This window comes from Pollicipes pollicipes, unplaced genomic scaffold (assembly GCF_011947565.3).
Source record: "Pollicipes pollicipes isolate AB1234 unplaced genomic scaffold, Ppol_2.1 Scaffold_7262;HRSCAF=8765_pilon_pilon_pilon, whole genome shotgun sequence".
NCBI classification, from domain to species: domain Eukaryota; kingdom Metazoa; phylum Arthropoda; class Thecostraca; order Pollicipedomorpha; family Pollicipedidae; genus Pollicipes; species Pollicipes pollicipes.
Window position 1 is genome coordinate 8,261,693 of NW_023597055.1, and position 25,735 is coordinate 8,287,427.

The following is a 25,735-nucleotide window of genomic DNA, read 5'->3' on the forward strand; positions in this document are numbered from 1 at the left end:
ACACCCTCAGCCGCTGCAGGATCTTGCCCAGTTTGTCGGCCTTGACTCGAACCGGGTCGCTGGCGGCGGCCGCCAGCGGCGCCACGGCCGCTGCCAGGGCGGCGCCACCGTCGCCGGTCACCGGCCACGCCTGGAGCAGGCAGTCGAGCAGCACGAGCGCCCGCAGTCGCGTGACGTCACTGGGGCGCGCCAGCTGCTGCGTCAGCGCTGCGATGACGTCACACGAGCAGCAGACCGCCAGCCTGCCAGGGTACGGAACGGCAAGTCGAGCATGTGTACACGAGTGCTGGCATCAGTGGTACAGAAGCAGTAAGGCATGTGGAAGTTTCCCTTTTTCTGGTGCGCCAGCGATTTCAGGAGCGATTCCAGGATTCCAGGATGCCATGACAAAACTGGGGTCCACAACCGGACCCCAAACGTAGGGGCCTAGGTCACAGCCACTGCACTCCGAAAGGTCATTCCGAGTAGCATGGCTTCGTTCGCACTACGCCAGAGACGACGTCCACGTTAAAGATCTAAACCCGCATGTTTAACCCAGAAAGGACGCGCATGTATGCATATACGCACGCACGCACGTACGACCGCACGCACACAAACACCAAGCCGCCGAAGTCTGCACAGTCCGACGCACGCGGACGTAACACACACATAGGGGAGTAGTTTCGCAAAAAAAATGGGTTGGGGGAAGGGGCTGAGCGGTGAAGTGTCCCAACTTGACCAAAACATGCAAAAAACAAGTTACTCCCCGGATTGTGCCCATTTTCTTCCCAAAGTTGGGGGGGGGGGGCTGAAGCTCAAGTTGTAGGGGGAGGGGGGGACGGGGGCTGAAACTCCAAACTGAATAGGACACTACACCCCTTGCACACATCAGTGGCCGGCGCAGCACCAGAGCCGCGGCCCGGGCAGTCCGGCCGGCGGCGGCACGAGGCGGCGCGGTAGCGGCGCGCGCGCGGCCGTCGGCTTACCTGTTCGCCAGCGCGATGGCGGCGCCCAGGGTGCGGACGGGGCCGTGCTCCGGCCGGCAGAACTCCCAGACATCCTGCGCCTCGCGCGAGGCGGCCGGCCTGCCGCAAACGCAGCCGTGAGAGCGGCGCGCCGGCGGCGAACGCGACGCAGCCACGCCGACGGCGCGCCCGGCAGCATGGCGACAATGCACTGAGATACATGCCACCAGCGGAACGCCGAGACGCACAGCAGAGGCGAACACCAGCTGACGCCGTGGCACCGAACAGTGCAAGACGCAGCGACTTGCCCGGCGAGGAAGCTCAACGAAACTTCTCAAAACGTGTTCCAGGAATGCCAGAACACCGAAGCGTGGTTGCCCTAACCTTGGTTGCCCCGTAAGCTTCGACCCACACATTCCTACAAATATGAGCCTGTTCCAAGCCTACTAGTAGCAGCTACTCAGCCGCCAAAGTGGCACGGCAGTCCCATTCGCAGCCGCAGAGAAGTCACCAATGGGCTTCGAACTCGAATGGCTACCGGTCACAGAACCGCGTTGTTTGGACGTTCGAATAGTTACCACCGGAGGATTCGAAACAGGACATGTCTTGCTGCTGACCTCCATACTGCACGCAACTAATACCACATGCCAAGATGAAAGGCATTATAACAGGCATTACGCATGCAGGTATTACACGTATCATATTACAGGCATTACAGGCATCACAGATCATTCAGGTATCAAATGTATTACAAGTATTACAGGAATTACAGACATTGTATCCGTGCCACCAAGGCACTGCAGCCCAGCTGAGCCCATTCTGAGGCCACGGTGATGACATTGCCATCACCGGTGTTAACACCAGACCCCGGAGCGCACCCCAAGCCACCTAACGATGGCCCAGTCCCCCCCCCCCGCTGACTGACCTGGCCGGCGCCTCGTCGGCCGCCTCCATGCCGGCCGCCACGTCCGAGCCGACGCTGACGTCATCGGAGGCCGGCTGCTCGTCGTCAGAGTCCTCCCACAGCCGCCGGCGCGGCCCGGCACGTGACCTGGCCCGGCCCATGTCGGGTGAGTGTCACGGAGGTGTCAGGTGAGTGTCAGGTGAGTGTCAGGACTGTCAGGTGAGTGTCAGGCGAGTATTGGGCGGTGTCAGGTGAGGGTCAATGTGGTGTCAGGCGAATGTCAGGTGAGTGTCAGGGCGGTGTCGGGTGAGCGTCACGCTGTATCATGAATCAGGTGTCAGGTGAGTATCGTGACGGTGTCAGGCGAGTATCAGGGTGGTGACGAGTCGGTGACCGGTCACATGGGGATGTGCGGACGGCGACGCGATGGTTCACAGGTCAGCATCAGACGTCGGGACATTGGCATTGCCGTGTGTCAGGTGTGCTTCAGGATGGTGAGAAGTCACTTCCAGGTCTGTGTGTGTCAGGGTCGTGACAAATCAGTGCCAGCCCTGCGCCTGGTGTCAGGTCTGTGTCACCCAACGTCTGGTGTCAGGTCGGTGTCAGCCCAGCGGCTGGTGTCAGGTCTGTGTCAGCCCAGCGGCTGCCAGGTCGGTGACAGGTCAACATCCGACCGGTGGCGACAGCGGGAGCAGGGACACAATGTGGCGTCACAACAGTGCGTGATGGGGCAATGCTTGACGAAATGTTCCCACAGCACAGCTAACAGGGTGGAGCCTTGCTAGAGCTATGGGCCGTTCACAGTGATGCACAGCGGCGATACCGCACCTCGCGGAGGACGCACTATCCATCAAGACAAATCGGGCCCGGCTATTACACACCAAATGACTGAGCAATACCGTTAGGTCAAAAGCGCCGGCATCACTCGCGGAAATCACATCCCAGCAAAATCTGTCAGTGTGTCATGCGCCAAACGTTAACGCGACAACGCCACACTTCATGACCAGCGTCTCCTTTATAACACTCCCGCCTCAAGATCGGTCCACCACCCAGGCTTTGCGACCGCCGCTTCACGCCGCACCGAAGGCCGTGCCCGCCCCGGCTGCGTACCTCGTGCGGGATGCGGGGCGGGGAGGCGCGGGTCCGGAAGGCGCGCGGCCGGGAGACGCGCGGCCGGCGGCGGCCGCGGCAGGCCGGCCGGTTCGGACGCAGGGCCGACGGCGGGCGGCGAGGGCGGCTCGTACTGGCCGCTGCTGGTGGCGAGCGGGTCGGCCGGCGGCGCGGCCGGGGCGACAGGGCGTCCTCCATCAGCTGCCGCACGCGGGCTGAGAGTCGGACGCCACCTAGTGACAGACACACACCGGTGTCAAAAACAACATGGGGCAATACCTCAGCGGACCACGTCCCCAGGGACCCCACTAAACAACATCAAAGATCGACACGGTCGCAGTGTTTCAACAGACGGAGTAAACCAGGGGTGTCTGCGCGTACCCGGTTGTAAGAAAACCATGTTATCACAGCGAAGCTGCCACCTGGCGCGGCAGCCTCACCAGAGCGGCGCGCCGTGGAGACGCCGAAGCCCTGGTACTGGCCGGACGTGGGCGTGGCCGGCCCGAGGCCGGGCGCCGGCACGCGCGGACCCGCCGCCTCGTCAGCCGACGAGAAGAGCAGCGCCAGCAGCTCCTGACGACGCAGCGCGCGCATCAAGCACCGCCCACTCCCGTCGACGGACACGGCGCTTCACCGAGCGGCGGCTCCTGCTGACAGCCGTGCTATGACGGCTCGTTCCTGACGATACGTTTGAAGCGTCACCGGCCAGCAGCTGGCACGACGAACCGCGCCGCGTACACCACTGACCAGCATCCTGACCGCTCACGCATCGCCAACCAGCAGCTTGTGATGACGCACTTGCCATTCGTTCCGCACGCGCGACGCTCGGTTCGGACAGCGTGGTCGGCCTCGGGCCGAGCCAAGCTTACCTGAGAGGTGGAGCGGACCCACAGCTGCGGCGTCGCACCCAGCACCGGGTCGGCCGGGCCGCACGCCGCGCTGGCCGCCGTGACGTCACCGTCACGTGACCGCAGCAGCCGGCGGAACTCGGGGCCGCCGTAGCGCGCGCAGTACAGCATCAGACGGAGGGTCTGCGAGGTGGCGGTGTGGAATCAGATGGAGGGTCTGCAGCGCGGCAGTGTGGGATCACATGGAGGGTCTGCAGTGTGGTGGTGTGGGATCAGATGGAGGGTCTGCAGTGTGGCAGTGTGGGATCAGTCTGACTGTCTGCAGTGTGGCAGTGTGGGATCAGATGGAGGGTCCACAGTGTGGCAGTGTGGGATCAGGTGGAGGGTCTGCAGTGTGGTGGTGTGGGATCAGATGGAGGGTCTGCAGTGTGGCAGTGTGGGATCAGATGGAGGGTCTGCAGTGTGGCAGTATAACATCTAGCAGAGGCTCTGTCAAACAGTGGTCCGGCGCCTGACTGCGGGTCGAAGCGCAACACTGATACATCCAGTAAAGGGTTTGTGGCTCAACACAGTACAGCACAAGACATGGCACCTCAGAGATTCCAGGCAAAGACTTATCCCAGTTACACACCTTCAGTTTGGCAGTCGGTGAGGACGTGTTCTGCAGACGGACCACCATGAAGTCTACCAACTTTGGTGTCTGGGCAGGCGAGGTGAGGGTCACCTCTGTAACACAATGGGGTCACCACTGGAACAACAGAGGTCATGGCTGCCCAGTCAGTGGCACTGTTTGAATGTGGTCATTGCTGGTGGTTGGCTTAGCACAATACTTCAAAATGTTGATGACACAGCCAGGTCAGAATCAAGTATTACAACCATCACCAAAAGGATATGGCACACCCTAAAAATATAATGATTTCAAAAGAAAATAACAAATCATTTACCAAACCTATAACCTCTTTGAGCACAAACATTTATAGCTTGAGCAACAATGTGTATTGAACAAGTTAACATGGATACCTCTTCACAACTAAGTATTTCTTGTCACAAAACCAGAACAACATTGTGGTGTGCAATCAATAGTTGCATCATCAATAAAATGAGCACATGTTGCAATGATTGTGTTCTAGTATATTGAAACTAGTTGTGTAATCTAACAATAAAGTGCAATTCAGCTCACCTGATATTTTGTGTAGAAGGTACCCAGGTGTTGGACTGGCATCATCTGATGTGGCTCTTATCAAGTCAGGGTACTGAAACAGCACAGAAAGCAGATATCAGCCTCTAAAATAAAATAAAAAACTAGGACAAAAAGCAGTGTACCACCAATTTATCATTCATGCTCAACTCCAGCTTTAGAAGCAAGGTTTCAATCTCTTTAGAAAGTGAGCCAAATCTGGGTAGAAAATGTTTTTTGGCATATTTTGGCCATCAGTTTAGCCATCTTGCCCTGCTCAGCACCCGCACCCCTTCCATAAAGCTACACCCCTGATTCACAGACCATCAGACATGACACAGCCAGTGGAAAGAGCACACAAATCAGAGCTTGAAGGGAGTGTGACCCATGTGCTACCTACCTCATGATTTCCACCACCCATAAGGTAAGGTAAAGTGAAGTCACCCTTTTCATGCTTAAACAGACCATCAGCCCAAATTTGGTAAGCTTTGGTTGGTTGGCTCCATTTACAGCCTAGTAATGACCAACTATTGATTTTGAAGTAAAAGAAATTTAATGAATGACTGATATCACATCATCTCATACATAAGCTGAAGTTTTCCATGCAAATCATATTATGTGCAAGCTGGTCATGTAAGCCCTCCCTCAGCCATGGGGGGACAATGCTGATATCTCAGACACCCAATGTCATTTCATAATGGCATGCCAGCCTGGGAAATTTAGCCAATATGTAATGCCAAGGTCATTCTCCCTCAGAATATTATCTTTTCATGGCATTGACGATCAAAACCAAGTAAAGTAGATAAAGAGCCTCGAAACTGTTTGCAAAATCCGGGGCTTCAAGACTTTCAGGAAGGGCACATTACTGTCAAACCGGTCAAAACCAAGACCATATTTCGATATGAATGGTGGCTAAGCAGATTAGACTACTTACGCAAGACAGGTAGCTGAAAAATATGTGAAGGTCAGCAGCCATTGTGAACAGTTAAACACTCCATCGAAAATAGCCCCACGCTCCCAGACAACCCCCGAATGCACATATCCGGAACTCAAAAGCACTGAAGCGTCGCTATGGCGCAAGGTTTGTCCTGTTTTCAAGGCTCTTGATATATGTGGAACTTTTGCATCTTGTTCACACCTGCTCTCATGCAAGAAACTGCATTATTCTAGTTGTTCAATTGGGCCAAATGTTCCCAACGAGTATGTGATTGGTCGAAAGCAGGAAAACCTTGAGGCGATCAGCATCTCCGTGATCTGGACACCGCCCAATTGGCTCACTTTCGATTATCACTTGCGTTGTTTTGATGGTTGTAGGGCGAGCGTCCGCGGTCGTAGCCTTGTATGGGATACTGCCTGCATAGCGTGGATTCCTCGGTGGTTGGGATGATTCATAGAGACATATCCACGGCCTTGGCGTCTGCGTGGCGTGACACATTTTACAGCTGTGCATGTCTTGGAGAGGGAGTGGCGTGTCCACGCGATGTGGTGTCACCTGTTGGTGTGATTTTCAATAGTGACTTGGAAATGCGTCTTGTCTAGGAAGAAAGGCATGTAGTGGCTTAGGGGATCTTCCTAGGTGCACAATTGACTGCAGCTGTAGGCATCTGAAGACCTGATTAACCTGTGTCTTGCTGAAGTAAGTACTTTCACTCAAGCTTCCTTGGAAGGGTGTTGATTGTTGCTGGGACTGAATGCATTGTGTGTAACAAGAACTGAGGACAACACCCAGCTCTTTTGGGCATTGCTGCTGCTGTGGAGATTGATCAACCAGCTATTATGGATTCTGCAAGAAAGATGTCTGGAGTAAAGCCCCCAAGCAGGCTAGCCAGACCCACAGCTGGGTTGGCAAGACAAAATGGGGATCCACAACATTTCAGCTGTGGTCACCCTGGAGCAGAGGCCCCAAAGAAGCCATCTGACACCCCAAGGAGGCCATCAGATGTCTCAAGAAGGCCATCGGATGCCCCAAGAAAACCATCAGATGCCACTGTATTGACAGCAGATACATCCAGCTTCAGAGTTGGGGACAGAGTCTGGGTGAGCGGAACAAAACCTGGTCAGATTATGTATATTGGGGAGACCCAGTTTGCCCCAGGTGAGTGGGCTGGTGTTGTTCTGGACACCCCTGATGGCAAGAACAATGGCTCAGTGGCAGGTGTCCGTTACTTCATGTGTGAGCAGAACAGGGGTATTTTCTCCAGACTGACCAAGCTGAGCAGGACACCCCTGGGCAGCACTGGAGCTGAAGCAGATGCCGTGGCAGATGGACGCTCTGTCCCTAGCTCCAGAAGGTCCTCAATTGCCATGGGAACACGAGCCACCAATGCATCAATGGTCACAAGCCCCATGGATTCATCAATGATCTCCTCGCCTGGGAGGACCTGGAGCTGGGTGATAAGGTGATTGTCTCCAGCAGCTCTGGCTCCAAGACGGGCCTACTGCGCTACCTCGGCAAGACCGAATTCGCCGAGGGGCAGTGGGCGGGCGTGGAGCTGGAGACGCCCTCGGGTAAGAACGACGGCACCGTGGCCGGTAAGCGCTACTTCTCGTGCCGGCCCAACTACGGCCTGTTCGCGCCTGCCCACAAGATCTCCCGGCCGGCGCGGCGCAGCTCGCAGAAGATGGGCGTGCACGCGCTGCGCCGTTCCACGTCGCGAGAGTCGCTGCAGTCGGTGGCGAGCCAGGCGTCGCGCGTGTCGGCGGCGCGCGCCGCTGCGGCCACGCCACGCGCGCGCGCCGCCGGCGCCGCCGCCGCCTCCACGCACGCACTGCAGCAGGTGCTCAAGGAGAAGGAGGAGCACATCGAGCAGCTTCTGCGCGAGCGCGACATGGAACGCTCGGAGGTGGTGCGCGCCGCCAGCCTGGTGGACGACGGTGAGGTGAAGGTGCTGGCGGCGAAGCGGGAGCGCGAGGAGGCGGCGGCGGAGGCGCCGCCTCAGCGGCTGGCCGAGCTGGAGCAGGCGCACGCGCAGCTGCAGAACACGGCCGAGGACGAGCGCCACCGCGCGGAGGAGCTGCAGTTCTCCGCTGAGGAGGCGGCCATCGTGCGCGCCGAGCTCGAGGCACGCCTGGCCGCCGCGCAGGCGGACGCCGCGCGTCAGGCGGAGCAGCTGCAGGCGGCGCGCGGTCAGGCGGACCTGCTGCGCCTGCAGGCGGCCGGCGGCGACCCGGCGCGCCTGCAGGCCGAGCACCAGGCGCAGCTGGCGGCGGCGCGCGACGAGTTGGCCGCCGGCCGCGCCGAGGCGGAGCGGCTGCGCGCCGAGCTGGCCGAGCAGCAGCGGCTGCTGGACGAGCGCGCCGCAGAGCTGGCGCTCAGCAGCCGCACCGAGCAGGGCTGCACGAGGAGGCAGCGCTGCTGCGCAACGAGCTGGCAGAGCAGCGGCGCCAGCTGGAGCAGCAGAGCGCCGCCGGCGATTCGCGCAGCGAGGAGGCGCGCCGCCTGACGACCGATGCCGCCGCGCTGCAGCAGGCTCTGGCCAAGGCGGACGGCGAGCGCGACGCGGCGAAGGCGGCGCTGGAGGCCGCGCGCCGCTCGGAGCGCGAGCGCGCCGACGAGGTGCGCACGCTGGGCCAAGGAGCGCGACGAGGTGCGCTGGAGGCGGCGCTCGCCGCCGCCGACATCAACGAGAACATGCAGCGCATCATGCTGCGGAGGGAGAGGCGTCGCGCGTGCGGCACGAGGCGGACGACGAGCTGGCCAGCCTGCGGGCGCAGCTGAAGAAGCGCGCCGACGAGCAGGTGCGCTGGCGGCGGCCGCCGACGAGCTGCGTCGGGCGGCGGAGCGCGCCGCGCGCGACCAGGCCGACGTCGAGGCTGAGCGCACGGCGCTGCTGCGCCGCCTGGAGGCGAGCAGCGCCGCGCCGAGGACCTGCAGTTCAACGCCGAGGAGCAGTCGCTGCTGCGCGCCGAGCTGGAGGCGCAGCGGGCCGAGGAGAAACGTCGCGAGCGGGCCGGCGCCGGCCCCCGCCACTGACGGCGCCGAGTTAGCCGAGCTGCGCCAGCGTGGCGACGAGCTGGAGCGTCAGCTGCGCGAGGCGACCGGTCGGCAGCAGCGGCCGAGAGACGCGCCGATCAGCTGCAGACGCAGCTGGACACGTGGCGCCGTGACGGTGAGCTGCTCAAGGAGCGCGTCACGGCACTGAAGGACTTCGCCGACGGCAGGCGGCGGAGGGCGACTCGCTGGCGGCGGAGGAACAAGGCGCTGCTGCAGCGCGTGGAGGAGAGCGCCGCGGCCGGCTCGAGGGACGCCGAGCAGTGGGAGAGAAAGCTGGCCGAGGCGACGACTCGGTTGGCCGCGTCCGCCGAGGCGTGCGAGCGAAGTCGGAAGGCGGAGGCGACGCTGCGGCAGGAGGCGGCCGACAGACAGCTGACGCTGTCAGACCGCGAGCGGCAGCTGGCGGAGCTGGAGGCAGAGCTGGCGGCGCTGCGGGCCGACAAGGAGCGGCTGGCACAGCAGGTGACGGCCAGCGGGACGCGCAGCTAGGGCGGACGGCCGTCGGGCGGAGCTGGAGCGGCTGAGAGCTGAGCTCGACGAGAAGAGCGCCGCCGTCGCCGCGCTGACGGACGGCCGCGCGAGGTCGACGCAAGCTGGCCGAGACTGACGCCGGCTGGAGGAGCGGCGCGCCGAGGCGGAGCGAGTCGCTGACCAGCTGCGACAGCTGCAGCGCAGCTCCGCAGCTGCCGGCGACGAGCGGCGCGCCGAGGCCCAGCTGCCAGCAGGAGGAGCTGTCAACGGCTTCGACAAGAGGTAGAGCTACTGAAGCGGAGCGTGACTCCAGAGAGGAGGATTGCTGCTGTGGTCCGACAGGAGCAGGGTAAGGAACTGGAGAGGCTCAGAAGAGGAACTGTCGTCCAAAGAAGGAGACCAAGCGCCGCGGTCTCGGCAGGAACAGCAGGAGGACTGGAGAAGCTGAAGCTGGAGCTGGAGTCCGTAACGCAAGACGCTACTGCGATTCAACAGCAGCAGAAACGGAAGCTGGAGCGGCTGACGGAGGAATTGGCTTCCAAGGAGGGCAGACGGCGCTGCGTCGAGGCAAAAGTTGGAGAAGGAGCTGGAGCGACTTGAACAGGAGTTGGCCTCCAAGAAACAGGACTCTGCTGCAGTCGGGCAGGAGCAAGAGCAGGAACTGGAACGTCTCAAGCAAAACTGAACTCAACGGAACGAGAAAACGCAGCATTTCGGCGGGAGCAGGAAGCCAAACTGGAGCAGCTGCACGAGGAGCTCGACTCCAGGGACCGGGACGTGGCGGCGGTCCGTCTGGAGCAGCGGAGGAGCTCGAGCGACAGCAGCAGAAGCTAGACGACGCCCGGCGCGAAGCCGAGACCAGTCGGCGCCTGCTGCTGGAGGCGCAGCAGGCGCGCGGCCGGCGCCGGCCGTGCCGCTCACCAACGGCGCCGCCGATGCGCGGCCGGCCACGTCGACTTCCTGAACTCGGTCATCGCCGACCTGCAGGGCAGGAACGACGAGCTGACGCGCCAGGTGCGCCTGCTGGCGGTGGGCGACGAGGACGAGGAGGAGGAGGCGGCGTCGCCGGCGGCGCCCGCGCGGCCGCCGCCGCGGCTGTGGTGCGACATCTGCGAGGAGTTCGACGCCACGACACGGACGAGTGCCCAACGCAGGCGAGCACGCCCGAGGAGCCGCCGCCGAGCCGGCACGGCGGCCGCGCGCGGCGGTGCGCCGCCAGTTTCTGCATGGCCTGCGAGATTGTTCGGCCACAGAGGCCGACCAGTGCGACGCCGGCGAGACTTCTAAGCCGCCGGTCCCGACAGGTGGGCCATCTGTTGTAGGACGTGGGCTGGAGCTCCGCTCCTGAGGTGTGTTTGGGTGGGCCGGAATAGCTGATTCGGAGGCCTACGTGGGTTGGACGGCCGGATGCCGCTGTCATGTTGTCACTGGGCGTATGGCGGAAAGAGATACAACTAACTACACTCGTGGTTCCACGCGGTGGCGTCGCCGTGGCCTGGTGCATTCGTATGCAAACTCGCGAAGCCGTGAATTGCCCTTGAATATGGATAGATGACCTGCGCGTTGTTTTTCGCCTCGGTTAACATGTTTGGAGCCGTCCCGCCGCATGTCCGCGGTCCCTGTTGTACGGAGCGGCCGGCCTTTTGAGGTGGCCTTAGCGGTACTCCGTGGATGTTCTCACAGTTTATCGGAAGTGGTTTCGTTGCACAGCGTGGGTTAGCGTTATATGAGACGTTTTATCGTGTAGACTCTAGTGCTAGTAGCAGCCCAGATTAACTTATCAACGTTATTAATCGCCTAACTGGGGCGGCCTTTCAACGGACGCGCATTGCCTCTGATGCGGTTTGGTAGCATCCGAAATGTGTTGGATGCGGTAAACTCTCGTGCTTGTACAAACAGCCAGGAAGGTCGGGGAGGACGCAGCATGCGACCGGTCTGTCCTCTTGCCCAGGTCACACGAGGTCACACGGCGAGGACGATGTTAACTGTCTGTGATTTAAACTTCCACAAACCGCATTGTGTTGAAAGCGGGTTGAGCATTTCTCCGAAGGTTTGCATGCTGGGCTCCGTTGCAATGGTTCGCTGGGGGTGTCGGATACTCCGTTGTGTGCTGGGACTGGGCTGTCCGCTCTTCCTGTGTGTTCGTCTGCTTGTTTGTTTTCTTCTCTGTCCACAGCCCCCACCGCCTGGTTCTCGCCCCGGTCGCGTTTTTGTCTTTCGCTGTCTATATCCATCCCTTTCAACTCTATAAACAGTTTTCCTCTATCCGCGACAGCTTTCAACTCCATATCCGGTCTTCCTCTATCCGTGACAGCGGTCAACCTCCATCCCTTTCAACTCCATATCCGGTCTCCTCTATCCGCGACAGCGCTCAACTCCATCCTTTCAACTCCATACGCGGTTTTCTCTACCGGCGACAGCGTTCTCATCCAAAGCGTTATCAAAACTGACTGGGAGAGAACATAGACTCGGGTGTCCCCAGACTGGCGCGGTCGGTTGTGGAAGCAATGTTGGACTAGCGTAGCGACCGCTGATTCTATGTTGCGTTACCGTTTACACTAACCACCGAGCGTGTTGCTCTGCACGGCGACGCGGCTGGCCGGCGGCGAACCCGCCACCTGTTGCGCGAGTGTGCGCTCTGCGGAACCGTGGGCAGCGGGCGGATCCCGATCGGACTTGGTCCGCATCCCACGCGGACTGTCGCCTCTTGCTCGGACCTGGTGTGCGCGTGGACGCCCGCGGCTTGTGCGCAGAGGCGTGACGAACGGGCCGCTGTCGCGCCGTTGCACTCGGGCCCGTTGCACTCGGGCGCGCTATCACAGCTTTTCGCCGAGCTGTGGTGGGCCGAGGGCGGCGCCGGGCGACTCGCCCAGGCTTGCTGGTGTTAGCCTCAGCAACTTTGCCACCGCCTGATGATGTCACTGGTCCGGGTCGTGCGCGCGCGCTGCGTCCGTCTGCTTCGCGGCCCCGTGCTGGGCAGCCGAGGAGCCCAGCTACACTGCCGAGTGCCTGTTAGCTAGCGTCGCACCCGCGGCATGGCGCGTTGTTTTACGTCACCACCCTCGACCGAAGCCGGGCGGTATTTTGGTTGTAGCCTCATATGATGACAATACACCGATGCGTTGACTGGGAGTGCTGCGGTGGTGGACGGTGAGTGCTATGCCGCTGGATGTACTGACGGGAGCTGGCGCTGTCTCAGGACAGGAGTCGACCCTGCCGCGAGAAATTTGAAGGCCATTGTTTTGCCAAACGCCCTCGCGAAAAGGGTAGGTGGTCCATGAAGCCGCAATTAGATCGGCTGGATTAGCGAACGGCGGACATGGTCCTAAATCCGGTGACTAGCCCCATAACTCATCGAGGTAAATGCGGATTGTTCAGCATTTCCGTATTCGCACATCGTAGGCTTCGTGTTGGTTTTGCCAGCACCTGGAAAACCTGCTGTTCCAGTGTCGTTAAAAGGTGGTTCTAAAAGCGTCGGCCTTGAACGGCTCGACTCGGATTCCCATGAATCTTTTCCCCATTGCACTTTTCTGGTGAATTCACAAAATGATGCATTAAAAATGATGATCAGAAGACCCAATTGCAGCACCTTTGTTTGGCTTCATGGAAGTCTGCCGTCCAAAAACCAAAGGATGCCATTTTAGTACTTTGTAAACTCAAGTACTTCGTTAACTAATGGCTCTTAGGCCGTTTTGCCTTTGGACGGCAGAATAACCAAGGGGCAAGTAAAGCATAAGCATAGCCAGGGGGCATTAGGGCGCATTTACCCTTTTTACTTTAGATGGCACCCTGACAGATGCAAATCGGCGTGATACCTTTTCAATGAGCTCTGGGTTCCGTTAAAAAATCACGATTGTGCCCCTGCCAATATCAAACATGCTCGGAAGTGCGAAGATCGGGTGCGGTATGCGCTGCTGATAAACAAAAATGCACAATAAACATTCAGCATAAGCGATGCTGATTATATATCCTGAATTTGATTCGTAATTGCAACGAAATGTTCTCATCATGTCCAATTTTTATGAAGTACACTAAATACTGATGAGCATTGGCATAAAATATGAAAATATCAAAAAAATTAAAAGAGTAATTATGACAAGGATTCGTCTGCATATGCTGATACACAAACGATCTCGCGTGCCGTTGTGCGGCGCAATTGCCGCGAATTGGAATGGTGTTGTGGTGGTGCGCAAAAATGCATTATTTTTATGTAAAAGCTTGTTTTGTTTCGTGAATTTATGTTTCAACACCAGAACATCAGAGCAGAAGTGTCAAGAAGACATCACAAGTCCAATCTTCTGAGCTGGGTTGGTAAAATTCAATTCAAACGGACTGCGCCGGTTTGGTGCGCGAAATGTGTCCTGAGAAGCGTGGTCTTTGTTTATGTTGTGGATTGCTCGATGTTGTCCGTTTCCGCCCAGGGTGGAATGCTTTAAGGTTTTCTTTTTCCTGCTTTAGTTGGAATGAGACGTTACTGGGTAGCTATGACATTTGTTATCTTAAGTTCATTGGCTATGTTTGAATGGCAGCTCTTAACATAGAAAATGACATTTTGCTATTAAAAAAATGTGCAAACTGTTGTAAAGGATTTGATTGAAGGTAAATCATATTCCATCAATTGGAACAATTATTTCACTCAGGATTTAACAATGTACCTCATTACAGTGCCATCTGGGATGATCTTTTTGTTTGCTGTCATAGGATCCAGTTTGTAATTGTGCTCTAGAGTTGTTGAGCTGTGGTGTGGACTTTTGAAGTGAAGTTGTCTTATGGGAAAAGTGAGGAGCAGCATTACTTAATCTTGAGGAAACCCGCTTTGCTGATAAACAAATAAGACATGCACATTCCTGTAAAAGTCATGTTTTTTGTGATCACTGGCCATTTGGTTCTATAGTGTAAGTTATCAAATCACAAGTCAGGTAATGCCTTAGTGATACTTTGAAAGACAGGGTTTCACATATCTAAACTTTCTAGCTTTCATGTTTGGCATGGGGTATGATTTCAAATTGAGGGTACATTTTACCATGCAGTGGATTATTTTTATATGTCACATTTTCTCCCTGTCACTAGCAGTGATGGTCCTTAAGAAGCAGTAGAGCAGGCTGAGTGCCACATTTTTTCATGCATTAGCACCAGGCTAAAATTGGTTTGTTATGAGAAAAGGGCATTTGTCCGCTGCTTCTTGCTGCTGTATCTGTCCATCATTGTTAATGAACATATTTGATGCTTGCTTCATTTATTGGTAAATTGCAAATTTTGGTATAAATCTCAGGGTCAGGTTGAAACTATAGTCCGCATTTGCTACTTCTAGGATGAGTGACATGTTTTTGCTCAGCTGAACACTTTGACAGGCAATGAATACAACAAATATTTAAAGCCAATTTATGATGTAGATTTTATCTACCTCATTTTGAAGTTGAGGGTATCTTGTAATAGTGAGTGGCAATGGCTGAGTTGAATTTGGGTGTGAGGAACTTTATTGCATGATTGTTATTATAACTGTGCAAGATGCCATCCAGCCATAACACCAAGTTAAAGTGCTCTCTGACAAGGTCTATAAATCAGTCAATTTTGCAAAGGGCCTGGTGTAATGCATTGTAAGGTAATGTTTTTTATTGAGGTAGTGCTGAACAATCACTGTCACTACTTGTTAAGTGGGGTGTTCATATTATATTGAAATCTGCTAACCTGTGTTGGAAGAATTGTTTGAGTTTGTGTAAAAATTCCACATGTATGTATTCGTGTTGTTCTTTAAGCTGTGTCCTGGTGTCACTGGACCATAAAAGATGGTTTTGTCCCAGGGTGCAGGGATTAAAAATAATTTAAGTCAAAACTATATGATGTAAGCATTAACTGGTAAATCTATAAAAAATAAATTGAGAGTGAATCTTTAGTCCACAGCTTCTAGCATCAGAAAGTAAGTCAAATATGGGGCAATTATTAGACAACTCGCATTGCTTTCCTTTATTCTTGCCTCTTTTAGCCTTTAGATTTAATATGGTGTAATGTTTATCTTGTATGAATGTATGTTTATGTTACAATGCTCATTTGGGTTGTAATAGCAATCTTTCCAGGCAGGTATATTTTTCAGGTATAATACTTGAGATGCTTGCAATTTCTGGCTACCATTTTTTTTAAAGTCATGCTTGCAATTTCTTGTTTGTGGTAAAGAATCCTCCTTATCTGTTAAATGCTTAAAAGGAATGCTTTGTATTTGAAGATTGTGAAGCAAGCATTAGATATGATGAAACAAACTCAATTATGACTATTGCTGTAATTTTTAAGCTGGAACACCACTATAGACAGCACAGTTCTCTGTTAAGGAAAATGTACTCCTCAATGTGTCATAGTGTGATTACATCATTATACCTTGCACAACATGGACTGAGAGCCAACTGACAGCCTTTATCAGTAACATTCTGCAAATTTCACTCACAAATGCCAGATATGGAGACCTTGACAATTTTTTATTTACTTTGATCACTGCATGGCTTATGAAATGGCAGGATTTGAAAGTCTTTAATATTGTGACATCCTAGATGCCAAGGTGACTCTGAAATACTCTTCCTGAAATTCTCTTCCCAATGAAATACTCTTCCTGAATAGCACTAAAAGGTCTTCAGGATGGCTATTTCAGACCAAAACCCCAATTGTGAATGTGGAGCACTCCCCTTAAATGTGATAGTAACTATAAAACTGTTACCTTTTCCTGATGAATGATCTCTATGATGTATGGAACCAATGATCAAAGGGTATTAAATGCAATTCTAGCATCTAATACTGTAAAATCAAATTCATATACCCTTTGGTCATGACAGCTTGGTCATGTGCAGTGGAAAGTGCTTCACACTTTGCTGTAATATAATTAAAAGACACTCATTGGCAAAGTTTTTTGAAGCTGTGGTAATGGTTTCACCATGGAACAAATCAAACTTAGTGCAATGCTATTTTCCAAAGTGCTGAATGTTAAGTGCTAGATGGGTGAAACCATAAGCTGTGGTTTTTGCAAGATATTAAGGTATGCTGGAAAGTGTATGCATGACATACCTGCTATGTCTTCACAAAACCACACTCAGATGCGTGAACTGCATGACAGATTCTCAGAACATGATTTTGCCTGATAACCCCAAGCCATGTTTGATGGTGCTTTTTGTAATGGTCAGTCTGTCAGCTTTCTGCCATGGATTGTATGAAAGTTTGAGTGCCCTGAAACTTAAGATACAATTTTTTCATAATGTCAGGGGGGATACTGAGTAGTTTGTGTATTATGTGCACCTTGACATTTGTTTAGGTTGACATTTTGTCCACCAATGGGATAATTCTATGATATTTGGGGGATTTTGGGGAACATTTAACACCTGTGCCTCCAACTGTGGAAGTTAGTTATCTATGTATGCTTTTTATATGTCCTGCAATTCTAACATTGCATGTCACATTGTGTGAGTGTGGTTTGAGTAACATAAACACTCATGTAGTTACTGAAAGCATTAAATTGTGTTTTTTACTAGTGGTGAAACATTCTGTTCTTTAATTTTCTTCTAGTTGTGGGTCCCAGAACATGAGATCATATGGTGATATGCATCTTTTTTTATTTTATTAGAATGTATGTTCATCATTTGTAATGTAAGATGGCGCAGTTGGAGAAAGAAACATTGACATGCAACAAAACTACCCCCTAGTTTCATCCAACCTTCAATATTGTCAAACATTTTTGAATTGCACTTCTTTCAGCTGACAATGGCACACTTTTGTGTAGTTTGTGATTCACATAATAATTTGAACCAGAAATAGTGTGAATTACTGTCCTCATAGAGATTCCCAGTTTGCACTGTGCCACGGTCAGAGTTCGCGCTCTCGGCGTGCCTTCGGCGACTGGCATGCCCTCTGGCGGCCGCGTGCCCGCCGCCCGTCTCAGTTGGCAGCCGCCGCCGGCAGGTGGCTGCTCGGCCGGCGCCATGGAGTACAACATGAGCTGGTTCGCCACCACGGGCGCCGCGCCCTATCTGCTCACCACCGACATCAACGACGTGATGCTCAACAACGTGCTGGAGGCGCCGATGCTCAGCGACACGCCGCGCTCCGTGTCGCTGCTGCCGGCGCCCGGCGGCGGCGGCGGCGGCGGCGCCGGCGGGGGCGGCGCCGCCGGCGACCAGACGGCGCCGCACGATATGGCTGGCACCGTGCCGCACGAGTTCGCCGAGTGGGGGTACCAGGTGAGAGGCGGCGGGAGAGGGAGGCGCATATATATATATATATATATATATATATATATATATATATATATATATATGTATATATATATATATATATATATATATATATATATATATTATATGGCATATGTATTGGTAACATGGTGTTCTTGTCATTTATGATGATGCACGGATCGGTTATGGGGCATTGTTGGAAGGTCTGCTGTATCCTGGATTGCTCCAATGTATTTATACATGCTTTCATCATGTTTGAATAGCTTCCTTATGCATCGGCAACACAATGATGAGTGTATTGCCCTTCAAAAGTGGCAACAGTGCACGTAAAAATATCGTATTGTATCACACTGTTCATTATCCGCGGCAGCTGTCAGGTTTTTTTATTAAGAAAAACATCCCACAAGATTATGGATGGCATTTGCACTGTAAGGCTGCCGTGTGTGTCCGGGCGCTGCTGGGCTGCGGTCGGAGCCGGGCTCGCCGCCACTTGAGCGGGGCTGCGCCGCCGCGTGTGTCCGGGCGCTGCTGGGCTGCGGTCGGAGCCGAGCTGCGCCGCCGCGTGAGCCGGGCCGACGGCTGACTCCGTTCCGGGCCGCCAGGAGTACAGCGGCTACGACCCGGAGCTGAAGCCGGACGACATGGAGCTGGAGGCGGGCGAGGAGGAGGCGGCCGGCGGCCCCGACGCCCGGCGCAAGACCACACAGAACGCCAAGAAGCCCAAGGTGCGTGGCCGGGGCCGGCTGGCCGCCGATGGGTGCGATGTGGGGGCGGCGCTGCGTGTGTGGGGTGTGGGCACGCAGGGGAGACGGCTGACTAAGATAGGGGGCAGCTGGGCTGTGTGACGAGCTGTCGCGTGTCGGTCGCGCGTGTCGTTCGTCGAGTCACGTCTAGTCAGGCGCGCGGAGTGCTGCCATGGGTACATCATTGTATTTCATTATATGGCACAAGTCCGTGTTAGGTTCGAGTTTGTGTTCGGCATGGCGTTGTATCGTTGCGGTGACCTGGCGCGTAAAACGCCTTTCTCCGTGATATTCGTTGCAGTTGGCTCAGAGACAGCAGCCGCACGTCGGCTGTTTGCGCGCCGCCCTTTTGACCGCGCGTCGGTCGGGAGCGGGCGGTGCGATGCTGCGCGTCTGACCGCCTCGCGCCCCCAGGTACACCTGGACCCCAAGCTGAAGCTGAAGGGCCCCATCACGTACGAGAAGGACGTCGACCCGAGTCTGATCCCGATCGTGCGCGACGGCATGGCGCGCTGTCAGAAGTGCGGCGCCATCGGCGTGCGGCACGCGTTCTACACGCGCGAGCGCAAGTACTGCAGTCTGAGCTGCGCGCGCTCGGTGGAGGGCCTGGCGGCCGAGCCGGACTCGGCGCCGGCCACGCCCGAGGCGCCGGCGCCGCCCGAATCGCCGCTGTCGGCCGACTCGGCCGGCTCGCCGGACGCCGAGCCGGCGCCGCGCCGCGAGGTGGCACACTCGTTCAGCTGGGACGGCCTGCTGCGCCAGGCGGACTTCAGTGCCGCGCCCGTGCCCTGTTTCCGGCACGCGCCGCTGGCGGCCGCCTGGGACTACGTGTGCGTCGGCCTCAAGGTGGAGGTGGTGAGCGAGCCGCCGGGCGGCGGCCTCGAGCCCGCCTGCTGGGTGGGCACCGTGCTGCGCGTGGAGGGCTACCGCGGCCTGGTGCGCTACGAAGGCCTGACGGCGGAGGAGAGCGCCGGCCGCTGGCTGGACCTGTGTTCGGACGACGTGCACCCGGTGGGCTGGGTACGCCACGCAGGGCCGCCCGCTGATCCCGCCGCCGGTCGTGGCCAGCCGGCACGCGGACTGGAGCCAGCTGCTGGTGAAGAGGCTCACCGGCGCCCGCACGCTGCCCACCAACTTCCATCACCGGGTAAGGCCGCCTCAGCTGGCCCGCTCGCCGAGCCGGCGTCACACGAAGCCCGCCACAGTGTAGCTGTCCCGCCGGTGTGCATCACAGGGCGACACTGTAGATCGACTTGCCCGTCGCATTATGACGCCGCCTGCCAGCTGTCATCACTGTGTAGCACCACCTGTCGGCGCGTCTGTCAGCGCCCTTTGTGAGGTAGCACTGCCCGCTGGCCTCAATGTGAGGGCGACTTTTCTGCCACCAATCCGCCACCATAAGGGTGTTCACACACGTACGCACGTACGCACGCACACACGCACGCACGCACACTGCTGCCGAATTCCACCGCAAAGTCACTGCTGTCTGTACTCAGTCTATCATTTTCTGCTACAGTACTGTTCACCCTGTGTGCCAAGTTCCATCATAATGTAGCGGCATTTGTCGAGTGGAGCACTGGAGAGCACTGCCCAATTTGGCATAGATTGAGCGAGATTTGCTCGTGGTAGCTTCAGATTTTTACCAGTGATTTAAGCACCCAGATGTATGAACCAACCTGCGTTCTCTTTCACTTGACATTCTGCAAATGTTCTGGTGGTTGGCCTGTTGTTGGGTATGGTGGGTTGCAGTCAGCGCCCATTAGCTGTTTGCTATGTATCTGGTAGTTTGCGGTCCCCGATTTCTTGAACGTCCGTGGAAGCAGATTTTCTCAGCTCTGCATCGACCAAAAGTTGAAGCTTAACCCAGTGCGACGCACATATACGTGGGGTACTCAGGTCGCGCCGCGGTCTGTCCGGGCCCCCGAGTAACCCCACATGACTCAACTTGAGCTGGAGCGACACGTCGTGACCGGGCCGCCAGGTGCTGCGCAGCCTGGGCTCCAGCCTGCGCGAGGAGCAGGTGGTGGAGGTGGTGGACAAGAACTGCATCGGCCAGGTGCGCGCCGCCGCCGTCAGCCAGGTGGTCGGCCGCCGGCTGCATATCCGCTACCTGGACGCGCCCAGCGACGACGGCGGCTTCTGGTGCCACGAGAACTCGCCGCTGGTGGGTCCCGACTCTGTCCACGCACACACACACACGAGAACTGGTGCCACGAGAACTCGCCGCTGGTGGGTCCCGACTCGGAGGGAGGGAGGCGTCCCCGTCGCCGTGGCGCCTCACTGGGGGCGACGCCGTGGCGTGTCGGCCGTGCGGTGCGGCAGTGCTGTCGTCGATGAGATTAATCTTGGTGTGAAGTTTGATCGTTGCAAAATGGAATTTGTGAACCGTTCCTGCCGCGTCATGGACGTCGGCTTTTTAAATCATGACAACAGGTTGCCTGTGTGGAGTGCGTGTGTGTTGTTTGCCATTTGACTTGATGCACCACTCCCTGGACAATATGTGTGTGTGGGTGTGCGTGTGCGTGTGCGTGTGCGTGTGCGTGTGCGTGTGTGTGTGTGTGTGCGTGCGTGCGTGCGTGCGTGCGTGCGTGCGTGCGTGCGTGCGTGCGTGCGCGCGCGCGCGCGCGCCGTGACCATGACTGACCTCTGTGGGCGTGCGGACGACCATTATAATTTGCACCGCGTCCCTTTACTCTGCACGTGCGTGTGCGTCAGCTGCGTCCGCTCCCCGTCCGCCTGCTGGGTACGTGCGCGCGCGTGCGCGTGCGTGAGTGTGACCGTCGCGCGTGCGTGCGCGCCGCAGGTGCACCCGGTGGGCTGGGCGCTGGCGGTCGGTCACCAGATCGCGGCGCCGGCCGACTACCTGGAGCGCTGCCAGACGGGCAAGTACCTGGCCACCGACGTCACCGAGGACTGGCAGCCGCCGCTGCCGGCCGCCCCGCAGCAGGGCTTCACGGTCAGTCCTCAGCCAGCCCGCCCGGCTGCCGCCAGCGCTGCCGCCAGCGCTGCCGCCGGCGGCACGGCGAAAACTGTGACGTAGGAGACTTTGGAGTTGCCAGATGGGATGGGCTACTTGGTTTCACCGACGCTTGGCATTCATCGGTGGCTTGCGATGTGCAAAGTGTAGAATGGCGTACGCTGTAGTTTTTCCTGGTGAACCCACCACTGTTAACCAGGGCCGGACCTGCAGAGCCGCCCAGAGTGCAGGCGGCTCTGAAGGTTCAGAGCCGCCAGAGTGTGGGTGACTCGGAAGGTTTAGGGTCGCCCGAGTGCGGGCGGTTCTGCAGGTTCAGAACCGCCCGAGTGGAGTGCGGGCAGCTCTGCTGGTTCAGAGCCGCCAGAGTGTGGGCATCTCTGCAGGTTCATAACCGCCAGAGTGCGGGCGGCTCTGCTGGTTCAGAGCCGCCAGAGTGCGGGCGGCTCTGCTGGTTCAGAACCGCCAGAGTGGAGTGCGGGCGGCTCTGCTGGTTCAGAGCCGCCAGAGTGCGGGCATCTCTGCAGGTTCATAACCGCCAGAGTGCGGGCGGCTCTGCTGGTTCAGAGCCGCCAGAGTGCGGGCGGCTCTGCTGGTTCAGAGCCGCCAGAGTGCGGGCAGCTCTGCTGGTTCAGAGCCGCCAGAGTGTGGGCATCTCTGCAGGTTCATAACCGCCAGAGTGCGGGCGGCTCTGCTGGTTCAGAGCCGCCAGAGTGCGGGCGGCTCTGCTGGTTCAGAGCCGCCAGAGTGCGGGCGGCTCTGCTGGTTCAGAGCCGCCAGAGTGCGGGCGGCTCTGCTGGTTCAGAACCGCCAGAGTGGAGTGCGGACGGCTCTGTAGGTTCAGAGCCGCCAGAGTGCGGGCGGCTCTGCTGGTTCAGAGCCGCCAGAGTGCGGGCGGCTCTGCTGGTTCAGAGCCGCCAGAGTGCGGGCGGCTCTGCTGGTTCAGAACCGCCAGAGTGGAGTGCGGGCGGCTCTGCTGGTTCAGAGCCGCCAGAGTGCGGGCCGCTCTGCTGGTTCAGAGCCGCCAGAGTGCGGGCGGCTCTGCTGGTTCAGGGCCGCCAGAGTGCGGGCGGCTCTGCTGGTTCAGAGCCGCCAGAGTGCGGGCGGCTCTGCTGGTTCAGAACCGCCAGAGTGGAGTGCGGACGGCTCTGCTGGTTCAGAGCCGCCAGAGTGCGGGCGGCTCTGCTGGTTCAGAGCCGCCAGAGTGCGGGCGGCTCTGCTGGTTCAGAACCGCCAGAGTGGAGTGCGGACGGCTCTGCTGGTTCAGAGCCGCCAGAGTGCGGGCGGCTCTGCTCCGTCGCTGTGATCACTGACTGTCAACTGTCTGTGTTCTCGTTCAGTGTCGGCACGTAGAAGCTGAACACAGGCACTGCTCTGGCTCCTACGGTTTGCGAGCCAGTCTCTATGATCTCCCGTTTGCGAGAATCTGACCTGTTCAGCCAAGGTGGTTTTAGATTTCATGAACCAAATGGACTTTGAACCAAACGGAAAAACCAAATTTATAGATGATCTATTCACCCGTTTAATGCTGTATGGCGCGAGTTCTCATGTGGCAAACTCAGGCCTGGTGAATCAGCGCGTTTCGCGTGCAGCACTCGCGCGTGCTGAATACATGAGAGATGTGTGAGCGAGTGACTGCAGCGGTCATTTGACGCCCGTGAGTGAGCGTTAAATGACCGCCGCAATCGACGCGCTCGAAAATCAAAATGCGATCATCGTGACGGCTCTGGTGTGATGCCGTGGCTCGTGACGTGGGTGCTCGTGATGGAGCTTCTCGTGACGCGGCTGCTCGTGACGCGGCTGCTCGTCGCGGCCGTTTCGGTGCTGCCGCGGCCGCCGCCGCCGCCGGAGCCCTCTCGGGTGCCGAAGTGTTCCTGTGTAGACGTCGCCGGTGCTGATATAACATGTCTGACGCCCCTTGTGGGCGGCTGTGTGTCCGCTGCCGTGTCCTGTGTCTGTTGACTGTAGGTCTGTGGCTGTGTCTGCCACTGTGCTGGGTGCCTGCAGGCTATGTCTGCCGCTCTACTGGGTGTCTGCAGACTGTCTGCTGCCGTGCTAGGTGTCTGTTGGCTGTCTGTCGCCGTGCTGGGTGTCTGTAGACTGTCTGCTGTTGTGCTGGTTGTCTGCAGGCTGTGTCTGCCGCCGTGCTTGGTGTCTGCAGACTGTCTGCCGTCGTGTTGGGAGTCTGAAGGCTTGTCTGCTGCTATGCTGGGTGTCTGTTGGCTGTGTCTGCCACTGTGCTGCGTGTCTGCAGGCTGTATCTGCCACTGTCTGTTGGCTGTCTGCCAACTGTGCTGGGTGTCTGTTGGCTGTGTATGTCGCTGTAATGGGTGTCCATCAGCTGTGTCTGCCGCTGTGGTGGGTGTCCATCAGCTGTGTCTGCCGCTATGGTGGGTGTCTGTTGGCTGTGTCTGCCAGCTGTGCCGAGTGTCCATCAGCTGTGCGCCACCCCTTGGCTGCAGCGGCCCGTGCGGACGCGGCGGCTGACATCCGCCCTGGCGGCTCTCCCGTCACCAGGTGGGCATGAAGCTGGAGGCGCTGGACCCGCTCAACCTGAGCAGCATCGGCGTCGCCACCGTCAAGCAGGTGCTGGGCGGCGGCTACCTGATGGTGCGGCTGGAGACGCTGCCGACCGAGCCGGGCCAGCCGGGCGGCGACTGGTTCTGCTACCACGTCAGCTCGCCGTACATCTTCCCGCCGCGCTTCTGCCGGACGGTGGGCGTGCCGCTGACGCCGCCGCACGGCTACACGGCCGACACGTTCACCTGGGAGGCGTACCTGGCGGCCGAGCCGGGCGCTCAGCCGGCGCCGCCGCATCTGTTCCAGCGGCCGCCGCTCTCGCACGGCTTTCAGCCGGGCCAGCGGCTGGAGGCGGTGGATCTGATGGACCCGCAGCTGGTGTGTGTGGCGACGGTGGCGGCCGTGGTCGGACGCCTGCTGCGCGTGCACTTTACCGGCTGGGAGGAGCAGTTCGACCAGTGGGTGGACGCCGCCAGTCCTGACATCTTCCCGGTCGGCTGGTGCCGGCTGGTTGGCTACAAGCTGGAGCCGCCGCGCGCTGGCGAGCGGCCGGCCGGCCGGCGCGCCGGACGCCGCCGCGCCGGACGCAAGATGGTGGGCCGTCGGCCGCGGCCGCCCGGCCGGCGTCCCGCCGCCGCCGCCGCCGCTGACGAGTCGCTGGCGGCGCTGGTGCCGGAGTTGTCGCCGCCGCCGCCACCGCCGGCGCCGGCGCCGGCGCAGCCACCCCCGCAGCAGCAGCAGCCGGAGCAGCTGGCGCCGGCGCTGGCTCCGGCGCCGGCGCCGACGCCGGCGGCTGACGCGGACGCGCCGCCGACTGCGCTCATTCCGCGCCTCGTGGACGCGGCGTCGGGGCCGGGCGCGGCGGCGCCGGCGGCCGGGCAGCTGGACCCGGCCGCCTGGTCCGTGGCCGACGTCGGCCAGTTCCTGCGCGTCAACGAGTGCGCCGCCTACTGCGACAGCTTCCAGCAGGCGGGCGTCGACGGCGCCCGCCTGCTCGACCTCACCAAGCATCAGGTGCTGGAGCTGGCGTGCTGGAAGGTCGGGCCCAGCCTCAAAATCGAGAACCTCGTGCAAAAGCTGCGCGCGCGCGTGGCGCCGGCCCAGGCCCGCTTCATGGCCAGCTTCAAGAAGGTGTGATGGACCGTCCGCAGGGCGCGGTCGGGCGCGCGGCGGCCGCCGCCGAGCTGTGAGCGAATGGCGCGCGTGCGGCGTCGGGGGCCGGTATTTTTGCGACGGCGGCGTGCCGGCGCCGCCGGCGGACCAGCGTGTGATGGCGCGCGCGCGCGGGGCGGCCGCGGGCTCCCACCGCCAGCGGCCGGCGGCCGACCACGCCCCGACGGCCGCCGGGAGCGGGTCGCCCCCGCCGCCGCTGGCATTTACAGTGTTTTTAGTGCTATTTGGTCGCAGCTGCGGTCGCGTTCAGTATCATGTTCTGATTGATTTAGACGGGCGGCGACACGGTAGCTGGAGGTTTAGCGCGGCGACGAGCCGGGGCACGGCCGGCGCGTGGAGGGCCGTTCGTCGCGAGGGCGCCCACCGCAGCGGCCGAGCTTGGTTATGTCGCCCCATGGACACTTTTGTACGTATGCTTTGACTCATTTCGCACTGATTGTCATGTCGTCCTCATTTCTCCTATATAAAGCCATAATTCAAACTTCGAGCGTACCTAGGCTGTATTGTACAAAATATACAATTGAAACACATGGCGGTTGCACGTGACATGCGACAGACACTCGACGAGCTTCCCCTGGAACATAACATGGGGCGGGGCTACCGCAGTCACCGTGCAGACGCGTCTCACAGGCGAGCACCGTCCAGACCACCCGGTGGCGCAGTCCTCTAC

At 58.1% G+C, this 25,735-nt stretch overlaps 1 protein-coding gene, 1 long non-coding RNA gene and 1 pseudogene across 2 annotated transcripts; 2 read left to right on the top strand and 1 right to left on the bottom strand.

Annotated features, from left to right (window-relative positions):
- Positions 1-4,443: 4,443 nt before the first annotated feature.
- On the bottom strand, positions 4,444-6,004 carry LOC119113685 (uncharacterized). The gene is made up of 3 exons (XR_005095921.1): positions 5,918-6,004; positions 4,987-5,059; positions 4,444-4,532 (listed from the first exon to the last, which is right to left on the bottom strand). It is a non-coding gene; the product is annotated as an uncharacterized LOC119113685 (long non-coding RNA).
- Positions 6,005-7,123: 1,119 nt separating this feature from the next.
- LOC119114197 (CAP-Gly domain-containing linker protein 1-like) lies at positions 7,124-10,048 on the top strand. The gene is made up of 8 exons (XM_037238398.1): positions 7,124-7,156; positions 7,362-7,685; positions 7,758-7,898; positions 7,944-8,049; positions 8,316-8,420; positions 8,829-8,921; positions 9,033-9,140; positions 9,870-10,048. Exons 1-8 carry the CDS (start codon positions 7,124-7,126, stop codon positions 10,046-10,048), a joined length of 1,089 nt encoding a protein of 362 aa, XP_037094293.1.
- Positions 10,049-17,601: 7,553 nt separating this feature from the next.
- Positions 17,602-25,102, top strand: LOC119114198 (polycomb protein Sfmbt-like; annotated as a pseudogene).
- Positions 25,103-25,735: the final 633 nt, after the last annotated feature.